Here is a 27,127-nt window from a genome sequence, read left to right as displayed (position 1 = left end):
TCTCACCTGCGTGGCCTTGGGCACATCATTTGTCCCTGTCACCTTACAGTCCCATATTTGCACCAGTCGCAGGTCTGGCTCAAGGGTGTAAGCAGTGTTTGGGAAGGGCGTTTTTCCATCTGCCGCTGAACTGGGCTAAAATGAGCCTATAGAGCGATAATCTTGTAGAGGAGACACACACAAACCATGTGAGAACCCTCCCCGATTTCAGAAAGTAAGCTAGAAAAAAACAGAAAAAGCAGGGAAAACATGTTCATTAGGAAGCACAGACTATTAAGAGACTGTCTGAGATTGCAGGGGGAATCGTCACTGCAGAGCAATAAGGATAAAGCAGTCAGGCTGTGTCTGTCTGCCTGTCCACCCCAGCTCCGAAACACCGCAGGAGGCGATTCAGCTTCAGTATCAAACACATGGAGGTCCCTGGGGTGGTTTGAGCCCTATAGACCTTCTAAAATTTAATATCTGGGGGGAGGAGAGATGCACACACCAGGGCTGCCGGGGAGGGGAAGGCTGCTCAACCCCTCTATTAGACACTGAATCCACACAGGTTAACACATCCAGGCAATTGGGGTTTGCTGTTCTGCTGCTGAATGCAAAGGCCGATGGTTCATCGATGGGGCATCTTGTGCAAGCCCATCTCACCGACGTCCTGGGTGCTCGGGCTAAGTGTGGGTGCTGCTGAGCACCCAGCGGGTCCCGGCGCCTTCGTAAACCCGCTGCTGCCATCTGCTGCAAGAAACCTCCCTGGGAGCCAACAGCAAAAAGAAACCGGGGCTGAAAAAGCCCTTTTTGGAGACGACCTTGCCACTGCTGCGGTTTGGAAAGGCCACCGTGCCTCAGTTTACCTGCGGGGGGTGTGTCCTGAGTAGAGCATGAATTCACACAGCTTTTGATTTCAGCATCAGCTGTGTTTTGAAATGGCTTGCACAGTTACGTTATCGAAGGTTTGTTCTTTTCAATGCACTAAAACTCCGGGGGCAGCTCGTCCGCTCCCCATATGGGAGGAAATACAGAGACTTTCCAACAAGACAAGCCCCTCCCTGCAAGCTCATTAACTCGTGGAAAGCAAAACGAGCAGAAAAAGGCCATGTTTGATGCTGTTTCTCCCTGAAGAAGACTGACCAAAACATTCAGCTTCGGTATTTTTTGAACTGCCTGTTTGTTTTTCTTTTTTCCCCTCTTTTCCCCCAATTTTCCGTGGTCTCCTACTTGACCTCAAGCCAGCCGTGGCCAGAATGTGCCACCTGGTCTGGCATTGCAAAGAGCTGCCAGTCGTTACTATTTGGTTTCAAATTTTAATTTTCTCAGGAGCTTCGCTTTCGCTTTCATTTCAGTTTGGAAAGGGTATGAAAAAAAGGGTGAAAAAAAAAAAAAGTAAAACTGCAAAAACCTCTCACAAGAAGAGCGAGTCCTACCCTTGCCCCACTCTAATGCAAAGAGCAGCCCTGGCTGGATCGAGGCCTTAAAAACCATTAAGGACCTCGTTAAAACCAAGGGAGCAGCCAGCATCCCCCGAGCACGGCTTCCAGTCCCCTGCAAACAGGACTGCACCCTATGGGACCCCAAAGCTGAATTCAGGGGCTTCCTTGGGTACCAAGGGAGAAATCAGGACAATGGCTTCTGGTTCAGGAGATGCCGTGAGGACAAGAGTTCTGGAAAACTATTTATTTCGGGACATCTTGGAGCAGCTGATGAAGGGATTTCAAGCCAAGGAAACTCGCTGCTGTAGTTTGTTCCTTGGAAAAAAAGGGATTTGGGCCCAGACTCCTCCTGGGAGGTATTGAACGGAGCGGCTGAAGTCAGACGTGGTCAGCCCGAGCTCCTCGGCAGGAGCCAGCAGGGTGGAGGAGCTTCCAGGGTGACTCAGCGTTGGGATCTCATGGATGAACGGCTGCTCCTGTGATGGCCAGCTGGGACTTTTCCCACCAAAAGGCATGGTCTACATCCAAGGAGAAAGAGCTTTCAGATTGGTAGCATTCGATAGGTAAAAAAACTCCAAGTGACACGTCCCAAACCCATGTCTTCCCCTCTGCTTAAGCCACCAGCCAACCCTCCCACCCATACCAGGGGAAAAAGATCTCTACAAGAAGACCCATCCCAATGCAACCTTCATCTCCGTTCACCAGCCAAGTCACCCGTCCCAAAGCTACGTCCCCACCATGCTCACACCATGCTCTAGGGCCAAGCCCATGATGGGCTTCTGCTGGCCCCCAGCTGTACATAATCCACCTGGCAAGCATACGTTCATTAGCTGGTTTATAATTACAGATTTCACACCCCCAGAGATGCATGGCTTCAGATCTTGGATGCTGGCTGGAAGTTGGCTAGGAGAGCTGCCCCAAACCCAGCACCTCTCCCACCGAGGGCCCCAAATCTCTATTTTTTACCCCATTTTCCCATGCCTGCCTCTCACATGGTGACAGGAAGAGGTAGACAGTCCCCTCCAGCCTCTCCATCCCACATCACCAGGACCTAACCCAGGAACAAGCCCTCGTGGCCAGTTCACATCTGTCCCTGCAGAACAAAATAGGGAACCAACCTCTATTTTGGCTGCAGAGACCTAAGTTGATTTTCACAGCATCAGCTAGAATTAGTGACCAGCACGTGCCCCTCGGACCCCGGTCAGCAGATCAGGGAAGGGTGGAGCAATTTCAACAGTACCGACATCAGCGATAACGATATCTGCTGGGTGCCCGGCTCCCACCTGGGTGAGTTTTCAAAGGTTACAGAGCTTATTATTAAAAGACTGATTCATTATACTGCCTTTGTAATTGCATCATGGATATGGGCTTAAATGTTAATTGCAATCTATTTCTCGAGGATAAATCACAGCTGTTTCCCTAGAGACAAGCATGGTGCACGCGCTGCAAACGTATAGGAGTAACATAAAGTAAATGGGTGTTTGTCCAAGGGACTGCAGAAACCCAGAGGACAGACTGTAGCATGGGGTGGGCACAGGTTTTCCCCTGCATCCCGGGGGGGAAATAAAAAAGACACCCTGGGATCTCAACCATGAGGTTGTCCCTTGGCCAGTCCTTGCTTGGGAGCTGGTAGATCAAGTCCTTCGTCTGCTGCCATGTGGTCTTGGGCAAGGATATGTCCTACCAGATGATGTCCTAGCTAAGAAGACCTGTCAAGGTCCTCATTTGTGATGTTTGTAGGTACCACACAGAGCTACTGGTGAATGTTACAGCTACCTCATGGCAGATCTTCTCCCACTTCTGCCAGAAATGCTCAGAGCCACAGTTGGGTTAACAGTCCTTGAGGGTTTTTTCCTCCCATGAACTCTGGTGGACCTCTATGAACTTTTAGCACTGACAGCATCCTGCAGCAAGGATGCCCGCATCTGCAGTTAAACGGGAGGATGCTCAGGCACTATTGCAGCATACAAGCCAGGGGCCTATGTTAATTTACACTTGAATTTCAGCAGATCAGACCTTGGGAGCAGTTGTTTGCTTGCTTTCTTCTCTGTACTGCATGCCCAGCCCTTCTGCTGAGGTCAAACTGCCTTTGACTTCAGCAGATTTGCCTTGGGTTGGAGAAAAATCTCATGACCCATCTCATGGGAGTCCACAAGCAAGATCGGCTGAGCTTCAAGCAAGTGCTAGAGGCTGCTGTGTGAGCCCCTCAACACTCATGCCATCCTTGCAGATCCTTTGCCCCACGCTCAGGGTAAAAAGGGGGAAAGTTCTCAGGTCCGGGTTTGTGGGACAGTGCAGAAACTTTACAACAGAGAGAGGGATCTCTTATCCTGGGGACAAGTTATCTGAGACCCCTCAAATCTCACCTGAGCTCTGCATAATGGCAAGTGGAGAATGTCAGCCCAGGACCTCTCTCGTAGAATCATAGAATCATAGAATCATTAACGTTGGAAAAGACCTCTAGGATCATCTAGTCCAACCGTCAACCCAACACCTCCATGCCTACTAAACCATGTCCCGAAGTGCCATGTTTACACATTTTTTGAACTCCTCCAGGGATTTGTACTCCACCATGTCTCTGGGCAGCCTGTTCCAATGCTTGACCACCCTTTCACTAAAGAAATTCTTCCTCATATCCAATCTAAACCTGTCCTGACACAACTTGAGGCCGTTTCCTCTTGTCCTATCGCTTGTTATTTGGGAGAAGAGACCAACACCCACCTCACTACAACCTCCTTTCAGGTAGTTGTAGAGAGCGATAAGGTCTCCCCTCAGCCTCCTTTTCTCCAGACTAAACAATCCCAGTTCCCTCAGCTGCTCCTCATCAGACTTGTGCTCCAGACCCTTCACCAGCTTCCCTTCACCAGACCCTTCACCAACCCATAGCGTTGCATGAGGTTGTTGTGACCCAAGTGCAGGACCTTGCACTTGGCCTTGTTGAACCTCACACAATTGACCTCTGCCCATCGATCCAGCTTGTCCAGGTCCCTCTGCAGAGCCTTCCTACCCTCAAGCAGATCAACACTCCCACCCAATTTGGTGTCATCTGCAAACTTACTGAGGGCTCACTCGATCCCCTCATCCAGATCATTGATAAAGATATTAAACAGAACTGGCCCCAACACAGAGCCCTGGGGAACACCGCTTGTGACCGGCCGCCAACTGGATTTAACTCTGTTCACCACAACACTCTGGGCTCGGCCATCCAGCCAGTCATCCCTCTAGCCTTGTTCTTTTTTCTCCTGCCACATAGATCTGATTAAATGAAGACAGCAATGCCCAATTGACACTGAAGGCTCCTCTGAAGGTCTCTGGCCCAACAGTGCTCAGAGCAGGGCTAAATTCAACACTGGCTCAGGTTGCTCAGGGCCTCATCTCCTAGGAAGTAGACATCTCCACTGGAGCCAGACCCCTGGGGAGATCGAGTCAGTCCTGCTGGTGGAGATGAAGGCCCAGCTCATCTCAGGTACCTAGGAAAGGGTGGTCGAATCACACCCTCAGGTCCCTGTTTCTCTGCAGTGACTGTAAAAGGAGGTTGTAGATGCCCCATCCCTGGAAACATTCAAGGTCAGGTTGGACGGGGCTCTGAGCAACCTGATCTAGTTGAAGATGCCCCTGCTCATTGCAGGAGGGTTGGACTAGATGACCTTGAAAGGTCCCTTCCAACCCAAACCATTCTATGATTCTATGATAAAAGGGAGCAGGGAATGAACTTGGCAGGGGATCACTACCTTGTAGAGACACAAAATGAGATGAAATTATCCCGTCCTGCAGTGACTTAGCCATTCATCACCTTTTTACCTCCTTTCAGTACCATACCTTTCTCCTAACCCCAATGCCTTCTCTATGGTCCTTCCTCCAGCAGCCTCCTGACTCCAACTCCTTCTGCCTTGCAAACCTTGCTGCAAACAGCCCAGGATTTCCCTTGCACATTGGCCTTTCTCACTCCTGCTGTTACACCAGTTGCAATTTTCCTGCAATGTGCATCGTCAGATTTCCAGAATAATTATGCTGGATGAACAAAGCTCTTAAAAGGTATGTTGTTCCAGCCTGGACAACCCAGAGCGGCCACGACATCTCGAGTAGTTTCACAAAAGCTGGACCCCAAGAGCTGCTGTCTGGCGTTTTTTTTCCTCCATCACACAGGTGTCCAGTGGGGGTATGTGACCTGACATTGATGTTATAATTAGGCTGGTTTCCATCTTTCTCCTTGCAACTGAAACAATCACCGTCATTCTTGCAGGCGGTCAAAGTTCACCGTGGGCCTGGGACGGCTGTGACATTGATTGGCAGGTCCCAGGGCGACTGCCGTCTTCTCCTTTGACGCAAGTTGTCAGGTTTGGGCATATCAATTAGTGGCTGTGCAACTTAATGAGGTTTTGATGATGGAGAACAACCGAAATTTCATTCCCATCCAGGAAGACACTGTGATAATAACCTCAATACCTCTGGTGTTACATTTTCTTCTAGATCTCCGTAGCCAAGTGACTTCATATGGAAAGCTGAAGCGCTCTCCTCTTTTACAGCTCATTAACTGAGAATCCTGGCTGGAAAAAGCCAGGGGTGGCAGGACACAATATTAGTGTTTCAGAGGTGGCAACTCTGCTAGCAAAGCAAGGGATTTCAGAGTGCTGTGCTACTAGAGGTGAAATATTTCAGCTGAGCATTTAAAATCCAGGTTTTCTGTGCATGGGCATTAAAAGCAGAAGGATATTTGCCACATCAAAACCTACACGGCAGCGTGGTACCCTGGTGATGGATAAGATGGCTTTCCCTGATGGAGCTCCGTAAAATTGCACAAAGCTTTCCAAATGGGACGTTTTAATGCTCCCAACTTTTGCCTTTATACTTGGAGAGCACCTACCCTCCAGGAGACAACTTGGGATAGCTCTGGCAGTGTCCGATGGACTGGGGGTAGGATGAAACAAGGGAATAAGCTCTGGCATTGCTGCACTGCCCATACCAGAGACCAGACTGGTCCCAGAGACCAGACCCAGCTCAGCACATCCTATGAGACTTCACTGGAAGGGGAGCACTGCCTACTGAACTCAGTTGCATTGACCCAGACTTGCCCATAAAGTTAGTCTGAGCAGACTGAGCCCAAGCAGAGTTGGACCATCAGTTCATACTCCTGTAAGGGATTCCAGCATCCCCTGAAGGGCTTCGTGTCCCCCGTGGATAAGGACTAACTTCTAATTTGTGTGCCTGAGCCTGGTCTCTCTGTGGGCAGTGTAGCCAAGTTGAATCCAAGCTCTGAGCTGGCTGCAAAGGACAGCAATGCATCATTCGTGCAAAGTCACGATGCACGAGATACCCCTTTGCCAAGGGCAAAGCTGTACCAACACCAGTCTAGAAACGTGCTGTTAAAACGAGGCCTGTGACCTCCCATAATGGTTGCAACTTTTCCGTTCTTCAATGCTTTAGGAAGCCCTTGTCCCAGACAAGTACTGTGAGGTTGCAGCTTGGTCTCTTGCTCTTCTGGGCCCTGTGGTGCCTGGAAGGACGTCCCCAGCTGCGGGACCCAGTGTCTGTGTGGTGGGCACAGTGGATCAGATCACAAATTGAGCAACCGGCTGCCTGCAGCACACAGCCACCAAAGAGGAGAGGCTGTGGGACCTTTAGATGACTCCCCAGTTGGTGGTATTTCTAATTCCCACAGTAGCTCAAGGTTATCCAGGTCACAGGAGTTAATATCTTTGTGCGTGAGCCTCGAGAGTCCCAGGAAGACCAGATATCCCTAAGGACGTGATCTCATCCAATACTTTGTGCTATGGGTAATCACATGGCCCTGCCATGAAGACCTGGAAGCACTGGTGAGGAATGGCTGGTATCCTTAGGGGATGCCCAAAGGCAGGGGACAATGGTGCTTGTCCATATCTCCACCCCACGTGGACCTGAGCCCCATGGATCCGGACACCCGATGAAGCTGCACTTCCAGCTGCAGTTCTGTCGGTGTGGGTCTGATTGCAGCGCTGCCATGTTACCTCCAACATTAAAATGCTGCCATGGAGTAAACCCAAAATCAGAGGAGGTGGAGGGAGAGACCAATCATTCACAGTACCAACCAACACCAATATCAGGTCTTGATTCTTGAGCTGCTCAACTCCCCAGACCAGAGGCCCTCATGGTTCAAATACCAGCACTATTGCTCACTCCTAAAACGCAAGCAGCCTCCCAGCTCACAGCTCTGAGCATTCAGGAGCTGCTGCAAGTTGGTGGCCACAGCATCTCCCCACACGTGCTGGTGAATTTGACTCATCATCCCCTTCACAGGGAGGCCTGGCTGCTTAAAAAGGAGGGGAGAAGAGGACAGCAGCTCTTTGTGAAGATACCCGAGATGCATGCTCAGGAATGTGTCTCTGCTGCCGCTGCAGATGCCCAAAATGCCATCAGATGTAATCGGTGCTGGTGGTAACACCTCTACATTTGAAGTGCTCTGCAGAGAAGATGCAGCCAGTGAGTGTTCCTCGACCACAGATATTTGAGTTTCAGGGGCAGGCTGAGCAAGTTGCAGCGTGTTTCCAGACAAAGCAACCTGCCAGCATGCATTTTCCAACCCGAATGCTGAGTAAATTAAGTACTTGAGGTTGAAATGATGAGGGGGGCATGGAAAATCCTCATCTGCCACCCCAGGAGGGATCCCACTGGCCGAACATGGACATCTCCCCTGGAGTCCTCCCTCAACAGGCAACGGAGACCTACTGGAGGTGATGTCTGGAGCGGGATGGGTGAATCACTCCTCTGTGTCTCCATTGACTTGAGGAAGAGCTGAGGGACTCGCTCAGCAGGGACATCTGCCCTCTAGCAGCTGAAGGCAGGAGGGATGGATAGATGACACGGAGGAACAAACTTTCCTTTCTAACCCGTTTTCCCTCGCTACCAAAAGACATCGCCAAGGCTGCTCAAACAGGGCATCATCCCACTGCAGGTTGCAGCTGACAGCTTTATCCAGAGGTGTCAGCAATTAGCAATACTGATGTTATACAAAGCTCTTCTCACCGGCAGGTTACACTGCACGTCACTAAGTCACGCAGTGTAGCTATTTCAGAATTAAGGAGAAAAAAGTGAGGCTGAGACAGCTGCAGCAATTTGCCCAAGATCCCACAGGAGTTGGTGTCAGGAGCGGAGAGCCGATCTGCTTCGTTTGCTCTCCAGGCTTCGGTCCCACATCTGAGATGCTCTCAAAAACGCTCTGGTTGCACGAGTCCTTCTGCCACCTAAATCAGCTCTGAGTGGAGAAACCATAGCAAAACGAAAGCTCTTGCTGCAAATATTCTTATTTTGCTGCCTATCAAGGGAGCCATTTAGAGTTCAGCTTGCTTTTCTCCCTGTTTCCACCTTCCTTTTGCTGCCAGGATGGTAAAACATGAGCAGCAAGACTAGATCTATTGGCTTTTCAACAGCCCAGACCCACCTATAGGTGATTCCAGGATGCCAAATCCAAGAAATAATTGCTATTTTTTCAGTAGATAAGGTAACAAATTGCTGTTGGGGGGTAATTTCTCAGCTCCTGTGAGTAACTGCAATTCTCACCCCAACGTGAGAGACTCAAAAGTGAGAAATCCCCGACCCAACAAGATGGCCTCACAGAGTAGGAGCTTTAGGGCAGCAGAAAGCAGAGCAACGATTGACCCTGGTGTCCTTCAGCCCTTCGCACATGGGCACCCGTCCCAGTGTCACCCCAAAATAGCCCAAAATGAGTTCACCATCAATACCAGGAGGGATTCGGTGGCTGGACATCGCTGCTGCCAGCTCAGAGGTCTCCACCACCCCATGATACCAGTCACCAGCAGATTATCATCAAGCAGTATCTTCTCAATGAAGACGACTTGCCCACACTGGGGGAAAAGATTATTTTTGGGGACCCTGGAGTTAAGAGTAAATCCAGCCCACAGTATTTTTTCCTGGGGCAGATGCAAAAAGAAAAGCACCGCTCAGGCAAGCGCTTTGTGACTCCAGATGATATTTTTATAACCTCAGAAAAACACCTTTCAGAAACACTTGGGTTTTGATTTTTTTTTTCAACAGGCAGTGAGAACAGGGTGTAGTTCAGCTGACAGATTTGTCATCCGAGGCTCCCAGCAGGGAGGAAAACTCTCCAGCTCCAAAGGTGCCATCTAGGAAAAGCCAAAAGGCTTTTTGTAACCCCAGGAGCACCCAGCAAACGAGCTGAGCCACCCCGAGGGATCCCTTCCCATTTCATCCTTCTCCCACATTGGTTTTTCACAGAAAAGAGAAAACAAGCGACACATCTGCTCTCCCAGCTGCAAAAAACCTAGGGCCTCTTTCTTCCTATAAATGTCATGAGTCACCGGGCAAAGTGTTCATCTTGCATCACGGCAGCCGTCATTAATGACTCAGACCAACGGGGCCAAATTCCTACTGGCTCCTCAGCCACAGGGTCGACTCGGGTCTCCACCGAGATGCTAATAATGAAATCATATATCATAGATGATAATAATAAAATAAACCTCCCTCAACTCGCTCTGCACCCCGGCTGGCACCTCCATCATTCACTGAGGAGGGCAGGAGGTGATGGGATGGTGGGATGAGCATCTCCTCTCCTCCCCCCAGCCCTGTGAGCTAAAGGAGGAACTGCTCTGGGTTAAAAATAAAGCAAAAAGGGAAAAAAAAAAAAAAAAAAAAAAGGGAAAGAAGGGTTATTTTTACCCGGAGCAATGCCCTGATCTGGTTCACTGTCCAGGCATGGAGACAGGGCTGTAAAATAAGCGGTTGCTCGGCTCGGCTATGGCCGGGAGGGGATTTGGGGATGGGGATAAATGCATTAACGGGGTTTTGCTGTTGCCTTGAGAGCAGCTTCCCTGTATCAGCCTATACATGGGGACACAGAGCGTGGCCTCCCAGCACAGCTCCTGCCCCAGGGCTCACCCAAAATGTCCCCAACCAGCAAGGACAGAGGCAGATATTCCCCAGAAGCCCCAAGCAAATGCAAATTCTCCTTTCCTTTCTCAAAGGCATTGCCGAAGGATTAAATCCCGCTTTGCGTTTTAGGTTCAACTCGCTATCTCTTAAACCAGGTCCTGAAGGATGCCGTGCCCCAAACGGTTCACAAACCCAGGGCTGTACAAACAGCCCGCGCCGAAGGGACGGGGACATCTGCGATCCCAGTGGTAGTTGTCCATGCCTGGACGTCGAGGTGGGCAGCAATCTGTTCACCACAACAGCTATTCTCTTCCTGAAATCCCCCGTTTGAGACAGGTCGGCTTCTGCAGTGCAGGAAAAAATAAGTTAATTTGGTCTTTGCCATTGCTTTCTTAGACTGTCAGTGCTCCGGCTGATTTTTTACTATCTGGGGAGATCTTAATGCAATTTAGGTGCTTCATTAAGTAAAATAATAATAATATTAACTCATACCTGTTCATGCACAGGGATGGTGCCTCCCCGAAAGAAGCACAGGGCAGATCTTGCCTCCACCCCAGGCTCCCTCCTGGCATTTCTCAGTCCTGTTGCTGCCATCTCTCTTGCGCGTGACACAATTTTTTAGGAAAAGAAGCTTTTGGGCTCACGTCCATCTGTCTGTCTGCCTTCTCTCGCCTCTGTGTAATATTTTCAGCTGCTGGGCAATTTCAACACCATTTGACAGGGAGACGGAGGCCTTCGAGGTATTCACTTCCTATCAGCATCAGGGGGAAATCTAGAAATAAGCAGTTTTCATGTCTTCTTGCTGTCTTTCAAAACTCCTCTTCCTGTCTTTAATAAAGGAAGTATTTAGTATTTAGCATTTAGTATTTAGCCTGGGACAGCACACGCCCTCGATTTATCTTAAAGTTACCACAAAACAGAAAGGAAATAATCCTAAATTTATTGCGCACATGCGCTAACAGTTATTTCTACACCGATCTCTTGAGCTTTCGAACCATGTGATTTTTTTTTTTCCCCACGTGGAATTAAAAAATTGCTCCATGTTCACCTATTCCCTCCCACATCTGTGTATTATTAAGGTGAAAAAATTAAAAAAGGGGTTTTCCCTGCATAGGGAAACCAGAGGGACCGGAGCAACACCCAGTGCACTCCATCCTCTGGGTCCTCTCCATCTGTCTAGCATTTTCCAGCATGAGAAACAGTGAAAATTTTACCAAATCCACTCTGTTTTGTCTCAAAGGTGAACTGAAGCAGCAGCAGAGCAGCCAGCAACGAGGGCCCTCCCTGGGGTCCTGCTTTATTTTGATTTAAAGAGCCTGAAGGATTTTCATTGACTCTCTATGCCTACGTAGTAAACACTCAGATAACCAGCAGATGCAGAAGCCGTGAAGGTGGGGAGCACACAGATTTTCGTTGACTTTCTCTGTGCCTACGCAGTAAATACGTGGACAACCAGCAGATGCAGAAGCCGTGAAGGTGGGGGGCACACCAGCACTATGAGACATGCATGAACGCCGTGGCAGGATGCAGAGGCAGCTTTCAAATGTATAGATGTATATATATAAGGCACGAGCACATCCCTGAGCACGCAGCCTGACACAGGGCAACGCTGCACGGCACAGATGCCGCACGCATCCCCAAACAGCCTGGCATACGGAGCAACGCTGCACAGCACACGCAGGCCCCACAAAAGGTGTGCACACACCACGTCCCACGGGGCACGTACGTGTTCCCACGCAGCCTGGCACGCTTGCAGCGCTGCGCGGCACATGCAAAGCGTGTTGCATGCATGCATCAAGCCCCACGAGGCAAGCGTGCATCCCCGCGCGGCCAGGCGTGGGAGCGATGCTGCAGGGCACCTGCAAGACCCCAGCGCGGATCCTTGCCCGCCTTGGCAGGGGGTAACGCTGCACATCAGCCCCCACCCCACGCCCCACGCCCCATGCCCCCGGGGGGATGCACGGCCCCGCACACGCCGCGCTGCACGGTGCACGGTGCACACAGCCCCCGCACGCGCCCCGCCCCGCGCCGCCCGCGCCGCATCCGGTCACGAGCCGGCGGGGGAAGGGGGCGTCGAGGCGTGGTCAGGGAGTGGGCGTGGTCAGGCGGCGGGATCCGCCCCCCCGCCTTTCCAGCGCTGCGGTTCCCTGCCGTAGCCCCGCCCATTCCCCGCTCGGCCCCGCCCCTTGCTGCCCTCCTCGGTTACCCGTGGTGCCGCGCGCGGGGCTGGCACTGACGTGGCCGCCGAGCGCCGCCATCTTGTGTGCCTGGGCGGAGAGCGGCTGAGAGGCGCAGGGGGGAGCCGGCTCCGAGCGGGACAGTCCGAGGACAGCCAGACCCACTGCCCGGGGCAGCAGCCGACGCCGGTGGGTTCACCGACACCTTCCCGCTTCCCTCCCTTCAGCCCCTTCCCCTCCTGCCCGCCGCTGCCCCGCTCCCCCGCCCACACCCTGCGGCCGCCGGGTATGAGGCACCGCGGCCTTGGCGCTGAGGGGAGAGGGCGGCGGGCCCAGGGGGAGCGGGCCCCGTCGCTTCTTTCCGTCCTTCCTTCTTCTCCCCACCACCGCCCTCGCTCGGCGGCTGCCGGCGGGAGGAGGAAGCCGCAGCCAGGCCGCAGCGCAGGCCTTGGGGAGCGGCGGGCCTGGCTGGGGCGCTGCCCCATCCGCCCACCCCCCCGCCTTACGCCTTTGGGGCTGGGTGGCTGGGCCGGGGCGGGCGCCAGCCCTTTCGTTTCCCTGCCGAGGGTGGCGTGGGCACGGGCGGGAGGGGGGGACCGCTCCAACTCCCCGGCAGCTGCACAAGGCCCGGCGCCGCTCCCCCTACTGGAGGGATTGGACGGGATGCGGCGGGATGGGCTTCTCCTCCCTTCCCCAAACTCGCTCATTCCGGCCTCTGCCCCGCCCGTGAACGGGTCTGAGGAGAGAGGTATTTCCTCGTTTTCCTCTCCCCGCGAAAACCCTCGTCGTAGCGGATCTCCGAGATCTGGTAGCCCGGTAGGGGAAATGAGGCTTGGATGAAACTCGTAGGAGAGCGATTGTTTTCCTGTAAGCCCTTGGCTGCTGAGTAGGGCTTTCTGCTGGGCTGAGGGGGTGATGGTAAGAAGTTGAGCTTTAGCCTGAGGCAAACTCTGTTTGCCATCCACGGCTTGGGTTTGATGGTCTAGGAGATCAGTTTTCCTTGGCATAGCAGCTCCCGGTGAGAGGATATTATATTCTGTCTGAAAATACTATATATCCTGTTTGTCTGAGTAGTTAACGTAATGCTTTGGCCGATAATCTCTGTCTGATAAAGTGATAGGCCAGCTAGTGAACCTTTTCACGGAGGAGTCCGTTTGCCCCAGCAGAGCACGACTAAAACTCTGCTGGGTCATAAAACTGCCTAAATGTTGTGTTTGACATTGACCTTGTTGCTTTGCTAGGCTCTTGCCAAACCAAATTCCTCAGGTTGATTAGAGTTGTATCCAGAGGTCTTGTTTTGAAACGTAGCTTTGTCAAAAACGAAAATGCGAACTATTTGTATAATACTTTAAACTTTATTTTGCAAGCCGCAAGACTTGCAACACCCGTTTGCAGGATATTCTATTAGCCTTATTTTTCAGGCAAATAAGTCAAAGTAAATTGTCCAAGGTCATTTGGCAATGTCGTTATTACTGTTTTTGCTACTGATTTGGAGCACTTCTGTCGGAAAAAGGAACTGTAGCTGAACTAGAGGATTTCTTTTTGGCTTTTGTTCGTGGGTTTTATAATCAAATTGTCAGTATAAGTACTCACAGCCTTACAGATATAGAAGGGGATTCTCTGAAAGGGAAGTTTACGAGGCAGGTATGATGCTGCTGACTTCCTTTGTTAAAAACACGTCTGCAGTGCTTGAGAACCCTGTTGGACTGCTTTCCCTGTTGTAATTACGTTGGGTGAAAGGGTGAGGAAACTCGCCTCACTTGAACCTCTTAAACTCAATTGCTTTGCCAAGTTTGTTGACGCTTCTACTGTGGTAGTGCATCAGGAGGAAAAATGGCTCAAGCAGATGTCATCTCCACTCAGAACAGCCTTTGCTGCTGTGATAGTCTGTGATATACATAATAGTTGCTGGATGATATTAAAAGGCAATCACCTGAACATAAATCAGTCCCCGATGGTCTGAGGCATTTGCTGAATTTTTAAGGTTGCCTAGTTGTGAAATACAGTCAGAATCTGAGAAGGACTGGGCAGGAGTGGTGCATTTTTGCTCGGTGTGCGTAGTTCCCTGTGTGTGTTAGTCATGCTGACCAAGTGGAGGGCAGGACTAGTCACAGCTTTTCAAGGCAAACAAAGTGTGTGTGGGAGTAGGGGGCTGGATTCCAGTCCTTACAATTCACCAAATTTTGTTCTCCATTTATTCCTGTTTGAAAACCTGCTTTAAGCAGTAGCATTTGTACAATTGAGGCACAATTGCCAGATAAGCTATTGATTATGTTAATTGGTGGAAGGAGGAAAAGCTCACAACCCAAGATTCCAGCTGAATTTGCAGTGGTGAAGTTTAAAGAACCACCTTTCTTTAAAAATAAAAGATCACTTTAGAAATAAAAGCTGCTGAGATATGTAAAGATAAAAATTCTTGCTTGAAAGTCTGTGGATTTCAACAGCCCTCACAAGCATCTAGATTGCCTTAGAGGGGATAAATTTGGTGAACATAAGTTAACTTTTTCTGAAAAGGAGTAGTTCTGATGCTTTTTTTAGAAATCTCTTGAAAGTTTTGCTACTGGAATGCTATAGAGCTTGTATTAGAGCTAGCACTGTCCTCAGCCATTATTTCCTTTATTTAACTGATGAGTAAAGAAGTTTATAATCAGCTTCCTACTACAGCAGCTGTTTTTCTGTGTTATTCAGCATTTTTTTCTTTCTGCTTGTGAGTATCCAATTTTATTTCTTGTTTCTAATACATGCAAATATTGAAGGACTATGGTACTACTTCTGCTGATGTTTCAATTCTAATAAAACTCTCATGTCTAATATAGCTCTTATTCATACACTGATCTTGTATCTAACAACTAGCTGTGTAGGCTCTCCTTTGACATTTTCCCCAAACCAAAAGCCAGTTTCATTACCGAAGCTCTCGTGTGAGTTCTTGCCATTTCTACTATGAGTGCAAATGTTGACTTACTGCCCAGTTACTGGGAATGAATAACAGGATATTTGGCTTAAAATTTAAGATTTTGAACTGGTGAATAGTTCAGCCTCAAACCTGTGCAATGCTTATCTGAAAAGAAATGCTTTGTAGTAACCAGTTCTCACAACAGTATACCCATCGTTTAACAGGTGAATAGAAGTCGCAGTCCAAACTTGTGTGTCACAACTACATTGTCGGCACCGCTATATTTCCTGAGTATCTACAGGCAGTCCGCAGGGCGGTAATGGATGTGCTTTATCTAAAAGTGACTCCTTCTGTACTTTTCCACCTGTCAACCTATCCTTTAAATAAAATATTTTTCAGACCAGGTATATGTTTTTCCTGTGTGTTGGTTTGCATGCTGTTGAGTTATGCATGGTAGTGTATAACTGCTTAAAATAGTTTAAGATTTCACTGTGAAACAGAAATAGCTTGCTCCCCCTGCTTGAAGGTGAGAATAAGGGAATAACTCTGATTTGGGTTTTGAGTACCAAGTCAAACAGCCTGCCCTCTTTGCTTGATACTGACTTTTTTTATTCTGACAAGTATTTTAGGAGTGAGTTGTTCTTGTGTCTGAGAAATAGGCATGACCCCAAAGGAAATGTTCCCTCTTTTGCCCTTGTTTTGATCTTGTAAATGGAAATATTTTCTGTTTTCCTGCCACTCTGAGCCCAGTGCTCTCAAGAGAATGTACAGCATATGGAAAATGCACTATCTGGGTAATGTGTATAGGCAGCAGAGTGTTCAACCTACTTGCGTTGAACGAAGGTGCCAGATAAGGAGTAGCTCTCTCTGGGATTTTCTTTCACCTAGCTTCTCACTTGCAGTTGACTTGTCCTCCATCTGCCTTGAACATGCAGTGTGCATCTGGGCGCTTTTTAGTGGTCACTGCAAGCCTTTGGTGGCCAAATCCAACTATGCCTCTTTAGATGCAAGTACAGTTATATATCTTTAATTTTTATTTCACATGACGCTTCAATGCCAGTACCTTTCCTCTAACCTCTCCTAAAAGACAAATAACAAGGTTATGATCATTTAGGGCACCTTTTCCATTTCATGCTTGGCAGAAGCACCTCCAACGTGAAGTGGGGTGAAGTGTTGCAGTGGTAGGTTTTTTTCTCCTCAGTTAACACACCCTTATAAAGGAGTTGGGACTTACTAATGAAAAGCTCTGAGAAGAGTTTCTTGAGGTGGCCTTTATTACAATGGTATTTAAGTCTAAGATAATCCCCTGGTGAAGAAAGAACCTGGCCTACTGGTTAGCTACTCTTAAATTTTGCACGTAGTCTATGCCTAGTGATGTTAGTATGGTCTAAAGTCTCAGGTAACTCAAAATTATTTAAGCTAAATTCCAGTGTTAAGGCCCCAAAGTTAAAGGGCTCGAGTTGATGAGTAGTCATCTTTCACTCGGTTATTGGATGTGGAAGGCCAGTAAACAACTTCTAAAAATAGTTGAATATAACTGTACTGGAATAATTGTGTATTGGGCCACCCTGGCTTTATATAAAGAAGTGTTTTGATCAAGAGCATTTTTCAAAATTTGCTGTAACAGAACACTTTAACCTGTAAAGAAATTACTTCAAAAGAATGCAGCTGTACTTAACTGACTGTGCCTGCTGAGTGGTGGTGTGAAATACTGTGGCCCTAGATTAATCCTAAATTTTAGCAGTGTTCTATTCTTGTTGGATCACTTCTCACATTCTCTTTGAAATCACGCTTTATATTGTAAAGAACAAGCTGCCAAGTTAGATTTGCACTTTAAATTATTTGCCAGTTGTTCTTGCATGTAACAACAGTAACAGCTGTTGAACTCTTTTTTTTTTTTAAAGCTTTCTCACCCCTTGTTTACACATAGGTTTGGTGATCTTTTGTATGAATATTTTTCTTCTCTTGACATTTTAATTTAAAACCTTCTAGAATGCCATAAACTAGAAACATGATACAGGCCAACTAGTGATAACTGGATTTCAAATCAATATTTCTGTTAAATAACAAACTGATCGATTTTTGTTGTCCTGTGACTGATCAAACTAGTGTGTTAATACCAGGTTAGGAATTATGGGTTTGGGGTTTTTCTAATTGTATTAGGTAGAGTTAATGCTTAGGCCAGTGTCGAGTAGACTTTCCTTCAAATGGAGATGTGCTTTTGGTAGTAAATCAGTTGTCTTCATAAGCGCACCAGTTTTACTTGCTATAGGTGTCTAAGCAAATAGAACAAGGTGCAGAAAACTACTAGGAAAAAGCTTTTTGGTAAAACTGCAACTGTTAGGGGTTTTAGCTTGTGCTTTATCATCAGTATTTTGACTGATTGTAATTGTAATGCAGTATGTCATTGGTAGTGGCACCATGTTTGTCTCTCCTTGAAACGGGCATTTAAAACAAGATATGAACATCCTAGGGAGACGTAATAGTTCCCAGAGACAACAAATGCCCTCTGTACCTCTGTATCTGTGTGCTGTGCAGAGAAGGGACAGAGAATTAAGCTTTTCTTGACTGACCTTCATCGCTGCTGGTATTTTTTGACTATTGCCGAACAGATTGCCGAAATGATTGTGCCCAGCAAGTTTTGTTATGCCACTTGAAAAGTTTGGAGCATTATTTTTTCACTGTGGGAGCCTTATGTGGCAAGTGCTGGTCCGTAGAAGTAAAATAAATGTGTTTCTATACTGGCATAATTTGGCATAATTTGACTAAATAGTGCATATGGCATCCTCTGTCTTAGCCTGATTTTTGTCTGCTATAGTATGTTTAAAGAAATGGTGTAAACCTGAATGAAACCGTGCCATTTGCCACAACTCGTGGCTCAGTGAAGTTTAATTGCTATGTGGTCAAAAAGAACTTTTCCAGAAGTGCAAAATTAAGGTTATGCAGAGATTTCAAGACGTAGCTATGCTCTTTGATGTACGGCATACCCTTCTGGTCATACTTCTGTGGGATGGCTTGTTAACTAACAGTTCATCCAAGAAGTTCGGAGGTCAAGAAACATATTTGACTTCTCAAGATAAGCAGCCTGAATGAAATGACATTAAAATGCATTAACGTACAGTTAAATATAAAATGCTGCAGAAGATTAAGTGTTGAATGATCTTTGGCCTTGAGATATTCCTCAGAGCTCTTATTCTAACCACCTACAATTAATAAAAGCAAATTCTAGTTCATACTCATGGGCTGTATTGCTTTAACAGACACCAAGCTGCCTGCTATTGCAGATGCTCATTCATTTTTAACTTATTACATTAAGCCTTTCTGAAAAAGGCTGCCTGTTCCCCTAATTGCTTATCTAAACATATCACTTACTAGAAAACAGGCTGCTGAAAATACCTTGTTTCCTGAAACAAAACTGCAGTCTTCTCCAGTGAATGCCTTTCTCGCTGTTTACCAATGGCACATTATATCTTACCTGAACCTGCCTAACAGGTTTTTACTGCTGTGAGGATCTTGAGGTGGAGTAGACTATGTTAAGGTGTGCTTCAGGGCTTCGATGGGCAGGGAGCAACAAGAGTCATACAGACAGTTCAGTTTTGGGGTGATCTGGGTTTGTTGAGTGGTGAGCTTCCACTTCTAGAAGCCGAAGTCGCACTGAGGGAACGTGCACACATGCTATGTTCTGCAAAAATAGTTTGTGAAAATAGTTTGTGCTGTTTATTCAAATTGTTCCCTTTCACAGACAAATCTTCCTACTTAGCCTGATAGATAGGTAGCTCTTTTGAAGATGTGCTGAAGTACTACAAGCAGTTCGCAAGCCATAGTCTTATGTTTTCAGGCATTTCATTAAACTTGTGCTTCTAAAATGATCAGTGTAGCAATTACTGGCGACATTTGAGTTGAAGAAAAGAGAAAGTTAAGCTTCAGTCTAGAATATAGGCAATATATTGGCAAGTCTTGATATCGATTGCAAAGATTCGATTGTTGAAGATGCCTGAAAAACAACAGGGTTGCTTGGTTATCCTAAAAGGGTCTTAAATTTCCTCATATTTTCAGACTGTGTATGTTAGTTCTCATGGTCCAACTAGTGGACTGAAATTAGAATTAAAGCAAGCAGATTCAGCTCTGAAGTACAGTGGAAGTAATTGCGTGATCCCTCAGCTGAGTTGTATTAATGAGTGGCAGCGAAGTTCTGGGATGCAGCTCTAAACTGTCGCGGCAGTTTCTGCTGTGGTAGCGTCTACGCTGTTTGACAGTACGGATGGTCTAAAATGCAGAGACCTGATGGCTGGTCACAGTTGTGATGATGATTTGGTTGAGGATTGTATTCATCAAGGGGAATGAATAAAGGGGAAGGAACTCGGTGCTTTTGCTTTGATAATAGAAAGTAATGAAATACTGGCAGGGACAGTGCAAGCAGAGGGGTGTAATGTACAAAAATGTGGGAGTGTGATTTCTTTTTCTGTGGCAATAGATTAACACACCTCTAGCTGCTGGTCAGAGGATGGTCCCACCGATGGTGAAGATGGAGACCCTCTCTTTTGCCCCAGCAGCATCCAACAAGTCACTGGTGGGAACCACAGCAGTTTGTGGGAGTTCTGCAGATGGGTTTCTCCTAGTATTTTTCTTTTAGACAGCAATGATTCTGCTACTTTCTGGTCAACATCTAAACACGCTTGTCTTGCAGGGGTGGGCTGTAAACTACACTGCCTGTAAAAATAAATCACACTTTCTGCAATGTCGCCTACCCTGAAGTACCAAATAAGTTATAGAAGTGGTTTAGATGGTAGGAGTGTGGAAGAGAACCAGAAGGAAATGGAATCCAAGTGCTTAAATGTATCTTAACTTATTATTCTTCAAAAAGTAAAATTGGGAGGATGAGTGGTATAAAAGCAGCTTCAGTGGTGGAGGGCAGACCTGACCTGGAAATAGCTGCCAGGAAAACAAGGATCTAATGGGATTCACTACTGTTAGTGCCAAGTGTAAGCAACTTGTTCAGCAGACGGCAACTTCTCCAGGGTGTGGAAAGATGTCATGGATGTAAATGCTAAGATTTTGCTGTGTTACCGGATTACTGCTATTGATTGAAGCATTTAATAACCTATTATGCTTTTAAACATGCAGAAACAAAAGAAATGCATTCTTTTGGAGGGCTTGTAAGGTTCTCTTGCTACAAAAGTTTTTACACTTCATTTTGGAGGGTTACAAGAGCTCTGGTACAAGGTCACAGTTCAACCCTGATTACTGCTTTTCAGGTGAAGTAGAAGATAGAGGTGGCATGAGCAGGCGGACAAAGGGAAGCTTTACAGCCTCCCTCCCCTCCAGCCCAGCAAGAGCTGCTGTTGTGGGCTGGGGAGTGAGATTTCCTGCTGTGTGCGTGATTTGGATAAATAGGGACTACAGCAAAACTGTTTTCTCTACTTCCTAATTAACTTTCCTGTTTATACAGCTTTCATATATTCAAGTGGGAGCTGAATATTCATGATCGTGCTTCAGAAATATGAAAGAAATGGTGGAATAATAGAACTTTTAAAACTTCTGTTTGGTTTTAATTCCCAAGCTGCCCTGTCTGGCTTATAGATGAGCTTAGTTTTAAAGTTTCAATTGCATTGAGCTTCAATCATATAAAATAAATGAATCTTTGACTCCAGTTACTTCAGCAAGTTGAAGTGGTGACTGATGTTATTCAGGAACTCTGGAGTGGACTCTGAACTTCACTGTGGAGCTGCTTGTGCTAAGGCATGTGACTTAGTTAATGTTACAGTGCTTAACGTTTGGGTTAAAAATTGTATCCAGCAAAGCTTTCTGAAAAGGGCAGAACTGCTTAGGCCTTCTGCAGTGCTGAGCGAGGAAGCCAGACTTCATATATCCCTGAGATAAAGCTAAACAGAGCTGGATGAGATTTTTGTTCTGTGGTACACTTTTCAGTTCAAAGCTTGTTTTAATTTAGATATTCTGTAAAGTCTATTTCCAGTGAGAATTTTGCTTCAAGCACACAGCTTCATCATGCAATACAGAATATCTTCAAGAGATGATTCAGACTTCATATTGTGCTTTAAATTGTGTGACTTGGTTTACAGGAAACCCATCCTTCGAATGTTACCCGTCTTGGCTGTACATGCTCCTACTGCCTTAAGCTTGTAGTTTCAGTTGGGCTCAGTCTTTTCAAACTGACATTTCAGAGCTCCTAGACAAAGCAGCAGTAGAGGTGTGAATCGTTACTATCGCCATGTAACCTCATCTACACCCTGCTTTCAGGCTGCTTTTTTTCACGTCTTATGTGAGCAGAATAATAGTTCTCTTGGCAATTTCAAACTCGCTGTAAACTGTGTAGTAGGAAGTTTGGGAAGGAGGGGATATTTGTGGAAGAAGGGAAGAAGTGGACAAGTTGTGGTGGGGTGGATCCCGTTCCAAGGGCACAGGGAGTGTCTGTGAGGGCTGGAGTGGAGAGGCAGTCTCTCCAGTTCCGAAACAGGAAGCTCCTGGTGATGTTAATCGCTTCTGAGTGTCCAAGCAGAAGTGTTTGCAGTGAAGGAAGAAGCATTCATTTCTAAGCCTGCCTCTTTTAATGTGGCTATTGATTTTAGTTAAGATTTAGTAAACGTGGATTTGCTTCCTAGAGAAGGTCTCCAGTGTTAATGAAGGTAAAATACTGATTTGCGTTTACATTGTATTCACAGGCCATTTCCGTAGCGTTTGAGAGGAAGGAAACTGTTTTGAGTAGGAGAGAATCCAACAGACTGAGTTTCCTTTGCAAAAGAAGGATCAGCTTTGGTGCACTAAGCTGCAAAGGGATGAGAACACATTTAAAACTTTTTTAACTGCAGATCAATTAGAAAAAGATGTGTTTTATGGTGACACTTCAGGCTGCAGATAAATTATCTCATAATGGGGGACGAAGTACCTCAAGTGGTCAGTTGCGTTGAAAGCAAACCATGAATTTTGCAAACAAAAGTTTGAGAACAGCATTTAATGCTAAAATCTCTGAAAGAGTATTTGAAAGATTTAAAGCACTTGGAGCAATGCCTTTTTATAAGGAGTAAGTTTTGGTGTATCTGTTCATCTTTTGTATTGCTTCAGTATGGGGAAAAATAATGTACAGTGGTGGTTGGGGGCATCTGAAGAATTTATATTATCCGATACTTTTTTTTGTTTCTTGATTATGCCCTGGTCAGAACATAGCCATTGGTAACTCATGAGTGATACTGTGATCTTCTTCCTCTAGACTTCACTGGCCAGTGAGAACATATCTCAAGCATGGGAAATATTTTTGCTAACCTCTTCAAAGGCCTTTTTGGCAAAAAAGAAATGCGTATTCTAATGGTTGGTCTGGATGCTGCAGGAAAGACTACTATTTTGTACAAACTTAAACTTGGTGAAATAGTAACTACTATTCCTACTATAGGTAAGATTTTTGCATTTATATAACTGCTCGCTTTGAGATCTGGGTCTTACTGTTCACAGCAGTATCTTATCTCAGCTGCCACTCTGTTGATTTAAGTGACTTAGTGCTGTGCCCCAACTTGACTGTCAGAACAAACACTTGCTAAATCCATGGTATGAAGATGGCACAGCCAAATTTTCCAGCATGGGAGGAGATTACATGAGGCTGTTTTTTCTCTCCATTCCCTCTCTTCAGTCACTTGTGGCATAACCCTTTATGGGCCACAGAAGGCAGTCTGCCCTCCTAAGTGTGTGGTGGCATCAAGTAGATTAGACTGAGAAGCAGAGGGTGACACCCTTTCTTTTTTCTTTTTTTTTTTTGAGGGTAACTGAGAACTGTGTGATCAGAGACAACCTTATGTGCAGTCCTTAAAGCCCAGGGTTTTTTGATGCAACATAGTTTGCTCTGCATTTTGTAGCTGCTCAGGTAGCAATTACAGCTGTTGATCATTAGTTTGATTGCAGTGGGGGGCGTGGGAGCAGGAGTTCTAGAGAACCTGTGTTTGTCTGCTTTGAGGGCTTCAGTGTAGGATTCTGCTTATTTAAAGTAGATTTAAATTTTAAGATAGCTTTTTCAGTGATGACATTCTGGGTGTGACTTGGTAAATACAATAGGTCCAGGGCCAACTATGTTTAACTGAGATTCTTGCCACAATTTCTATTTTAGGTTTCAATGTGGAAACAGTAGAATACAAGAACATTAGCTTCACAGTCTGGGATGTAGGTGGCCAGGATAAGATCAGACCACTCTGGCGCCATTATTTCCAGAACACACAAGGTGAGTCTGAATGCTTAAATCACAGGTTTCCAGAATCTAAAGTTTTTAAAATATCCTTATTATGATAATCTTGTGAGTTTGGGGGGGGGGGGGGTATTTATTATTATAAAAGGGTGTGTTTGTGTGCTGCTCTGGCTCTTCTGTTAAGCTAGTGCAGGTTCAAAGAGGGGCGGGAAGAAATCTAGAAACCAGTCTTCCTTGTCCACCTGACTCAGAGTGAGTTCAGAATTTTTGCTTTTCTTCTGTAATCGTCACAGCTCTCTGCCTTTGCTTCAAAGCAGAGTTTTCTACTATAAACTCCAATAGCCCCATGAACTGAGAGTTTGTCACTTCTTCCACTGCTGCGCCTTTATAATGTGCGTGCATGCATTTGAGTCCTGTCACAGGGTTTCAAGAGTTGCTACTCACTGGAAAATATCAAGTGGTTATGTAGATGAAGTGCACAAGTGTTCCAAAAACACAAATGCAAACTAACACTCGCTTTCACCAGCCTTCAGCAAGAACAGACTTTCTCTTAGACATGAAATTACAGTAATAAGAAAACTGTATTTTTCTGATATATACGGAATTATTTTGCATTATTTTCTCTTCAAAGCTTACTTCTGACCTCCAGAAGTATTCATCATTTGTTAATAACTTCTGGTGTTTGCTTATTTTTAGGTCTGATTTTTGTGGTTGACAGTAATGACAGAGAACGAGTGAACGAGGCCAGAGAAGAGCTTATGAGAATGTTGGCAGAAGATGAGCTTAGAGATGCTGTTTTATTAGTGTTTGCTAACAAACAGGTATGCCCAAGAAAGGTGTCTTTCTGTAAGAACTCTTGAAAACATACAACGTACTTGTGAGTGCTAGATCTTGATGTTCATGTTTTCAAGTGTAATAATAGATAAGCTTTCAGTAAATGTCCATTCAGTTTTGTTGAAGACAAACAACCCATAGATTTGTTGAAGACAGCAAATCCATAGATTACCCTGTTCTCATCTGAACAGAGCATCCTTCTAAACAGTCTTGCCTAATAGAAATTCTTGTATTTTCAGTTTTAGGGAAGAATTCTACCAGTTTGATTTTTAAGGTTGGCTTGGCTCAAGTACAGCACCTGCCTGAGCTTCCTCCAAACAGAGAGGAAGGCCAGAATGCCAGAACATCCCTGAATTCTTCAGTCGGGGTGTTTGAGGGCACTGCTGGTGTTGGTGGAAGCACTGGGCTGATTTTTAATGTATTTGTGTTGACCTGTGAGCCGTAACTCTTCTAGGCCACAAAGTGAGCTGAGAGTTCTGCCTTTTATTGCTTGTATAAAGGCCTTAGTAGCTTAAACCCAAATGTTGAAGGTCTTAAATATGACTAGTAAACTTAGAGCAGGAATAGCATCCTGCTTCATTGATTGCACAGGCTCAGTTGTGAAGGGTAAAGAAGCCATAAGTCTTGTCTAGGAGCAAGAAAGGTGGACTATGAACAGAAGCAGTACTAAGCTGAGTACTACTTTATGATAAAAGTTGATCTTAATTTATAACTGCAGTCGCAGAAAACATTTCCTGAGTGGAAAGTGAAGGAAACAACCTTTGATGACTTGATCCAAATGTCAGCTGTCTCGCTTCTGTTTTCTGAAGAGAAATATTCCATAATATGTGCTTTTGATCATGTTGTTAAACCTTTGAGACTTTTGTCGGTATAGGGGAAATGGCTTGAATATAGAAGTAGTCCACTGATTTTTTTCTGAAAGAGAAGCTCTAAGAGCTCTTAACTTTCTTTTAACGGCTTTAAAGCTGATGATCAAAAAAGGTTTAGGGAGGTGGGCATTTCTTCTCAGCAAGTAGGGGAGAAAATGACTCTTCTTCCTTCCCTCAGGACCTGCCGAACGCGATGAATGCAGCAGAAATCACAGACAAACTTGGACTGCATTCTCTTCGTCACAGGAACTGGTATATCCAGGCAACCTGTGCCACTAGTGGAGACGGTCTCTATGAAGGACTGGACTGGTTGTCCAATCAGCTCCGAAACCAGAAATGAAACCATAAACCTTCCTCTTCCCTCTTTTTCCACCCGTCCCTCTTATTTCCTCCTATTCGCCCTTTGCTTTACTCTAATGTGGCAAACTGTGCTACTTTGTGGTATTGAGTGCCGGAAGCTGTTTTCATTTCTTTTGTCACAGTATATATTGCATCATGCTGTAAATGTGGCAAATACAAGCCTGAAAACAGTTAGGTTTCTTATTTAATGTAAATAGTTTTTGTTTCCAATGAGGCAGTTTCTGGTACTCCTATGCAATATTACTCAGCTTTTTTATTGTAAAGAATCAACTCACTGTTTAGTACTTGGAAGGGATTTAAGTGGATTAACATAAGGGTTGCCAGTGGTCCTTGTGCAGTAGAGCTGAATACTATCTCGGTTGGGTTGTGAGATCTGTGAGATCCATTTTGGTGGTTGGTTTTTAACCTGAATTCTGTATTTTTTTAAATAGTCAAGGAAAAGTAAAAACACTTCAACATACAAACGTTTGACATAGCTTCTGCTGTTCTAGCTCTAATGTGGTGACTTTTCTTTTGAAATGGTGAAGCAGTGATCGACACCCAATTAGCTTCATCTGGTTAAAGAACATATCATAACTAATAGCTCTCTGGCTCTTTCTGTAGCTCATGGTATGTGCTCATATTTGTTCATATTCGTTAAAAGATCTGTTGGACCTGGTTTAGATGAGCTTGCAGGCTCATGCTAACTTGGTTCAGGTGAGATTTATCACTTCCATTGAACTCTAATAATTTCCAGAAGTCACATTTTTAGCCTGTCGTATTTGTCAAAAGTGTTTTGTACTTTTCTTGTGTGTAAACCACTCCAAAAGGCAAACCTTTCCACAGAAAGCACAGCCTGTACTAGTCCTAAGCTCTATAGGCAGAAAGTACTGTACTTAACGTAAGAATTGCCATGAAAAACACCAAACATCTATGTATAGTGTCTAGGGAAAAGAAAAAGCATGAGAGTTTGGAGAGTCATTCCACTCTAGAAGTATTCAATCCCATTTTGGAACAATCCCATATCTGTATATGTGTGAAAACCCTTGGCATCCCTCATACTGCAAGGTTCAGATTTGCCATCAGAAAAAAAGACCTCTTTACTTTTCTTTTGTATTTTGATAAACACTGAAGAAGCTGGAGCTGTTAAACTTTAACTTGAGGAACTATCAGAACTGGTTTATTTAGTGTTGTGGAAACCTTTATTGCTTTCAATACACATTAGTAATCAACTGTTTTGTATACTTGTTTTCAGTTTTCATTTCGACAAACAAGCACTGTAATTAAAGCTATTAGAATAAAATCTCTTAACTATTTCATGTTTTTTATGCCTTGCTGTTCATTTGATCATCTTGGCAGAATCATAATGAAATACTTGTTGAATAAAAAGTTTCATGAAACTTGCACTGGTATCATGTTGTTTTGTATCATCTTTGTACAGTACCGTGTGCTAGATTAATGCAAATCCAACTGGCATTTTGCCACGTCACAACTTGCATGAAAATTTCAGCTCATCTCCCGTATTT

General features: G+C 45.7%; 1 protein-coding gene and 1 long non-coding RNA gene across 3 annotated transcripts; one reads left to right on the top strand and one right to left on the bottom strand.

Moving 5' to 3' along the window:
• Window positions 1-5,466: 5,466 nt before the first annotated feature.
• LOC140648601 (uncharacterized) lies at window positions 5,467-12,641 on the bottom strand. 2 transcript variants are annotated; one of them, XR_012041293.1, is made up of 3 exons: window positions 12,511-12,641; window positions 10,797-11,132; window positions 5,467-10,648 (listed from the first exon to the last, which is right to left on the bottom strand). It is a non-coding gene; the product is annotated as an uncharacterized lncRNA (long non-coding RNA). The 2 variants fall into 2 exon arrangements; XR_012041294.1 differs by having other exon boundaries at window positions 10,797-11,076; window positions 12,511-12,631.
• Window positions 12,531-27,007, top strand: ARF1 (ARF GTPase 1). The gene is made up of 5 exons (XM_072854876.1): window positions 12,531-12,670; window positions 22,600-22,779; window positions 23,485-23,595; window positions 24,256-24,380; window positions 25,441-27,007. Exons 2-5 carry the CDS (start codon window positions 22,632-22,634, stop codon window positions 25,600-25,602), a joined length of 546 nt encoding a protein of 181 aa, XP_072710977.1. The 5' UTR covers window positions 12,531-12,670; window positions 22,600-22,631; the 3' UTR covers window positions 25,603-27,007.
• The last annotated feature ends 120 nt before the right edge of the window (window positions 27,008-27,127 follow it).

Source organism: Ciconia boyciana, chromosome 2 (genome assembly GCF_034638445.1).
Source record: "Ciconia boyciana chromosome 2, ASM3463844v1, whole genome shotgun sequence".
Classification (NCBI taxonomy): Eukaryota; Metazoa; Chordata; class Aves; order Ciconiiformes; family Ciconiidae; genus Ciconia; species Ciconia boyciana.
The sequence above is the reverse complement of the archived record's forward strand: the minus strand, read 5'-3'. Positions and strand labels throughout refer to the sequence as shown.

Bases quoted from the DNA above. Each gene is read 5' to 3' on its own strand.
- ARF1 (XM_072854876.1), top strand. From the start codon at position 22,632: ATGGGAAATATTTTTGCTAACCTCTTCAAAGGCCTTTTTGGCAAAAAA. The intron at 22,780-23,484 runs GTAAGATTTTTG...TTTCTATTTTAG, and splicing joins AACTACTATTCCTACTATAG to GTTTCAATGTGGAAACAGTA. The intron at 23,596-24,255 runs GTGAGTCTGAAT...GCTTATTTTTAG, and splicing joins TTATTTCCAGAACACACAAG to GTCTGATTTTTGTGGTTGAC.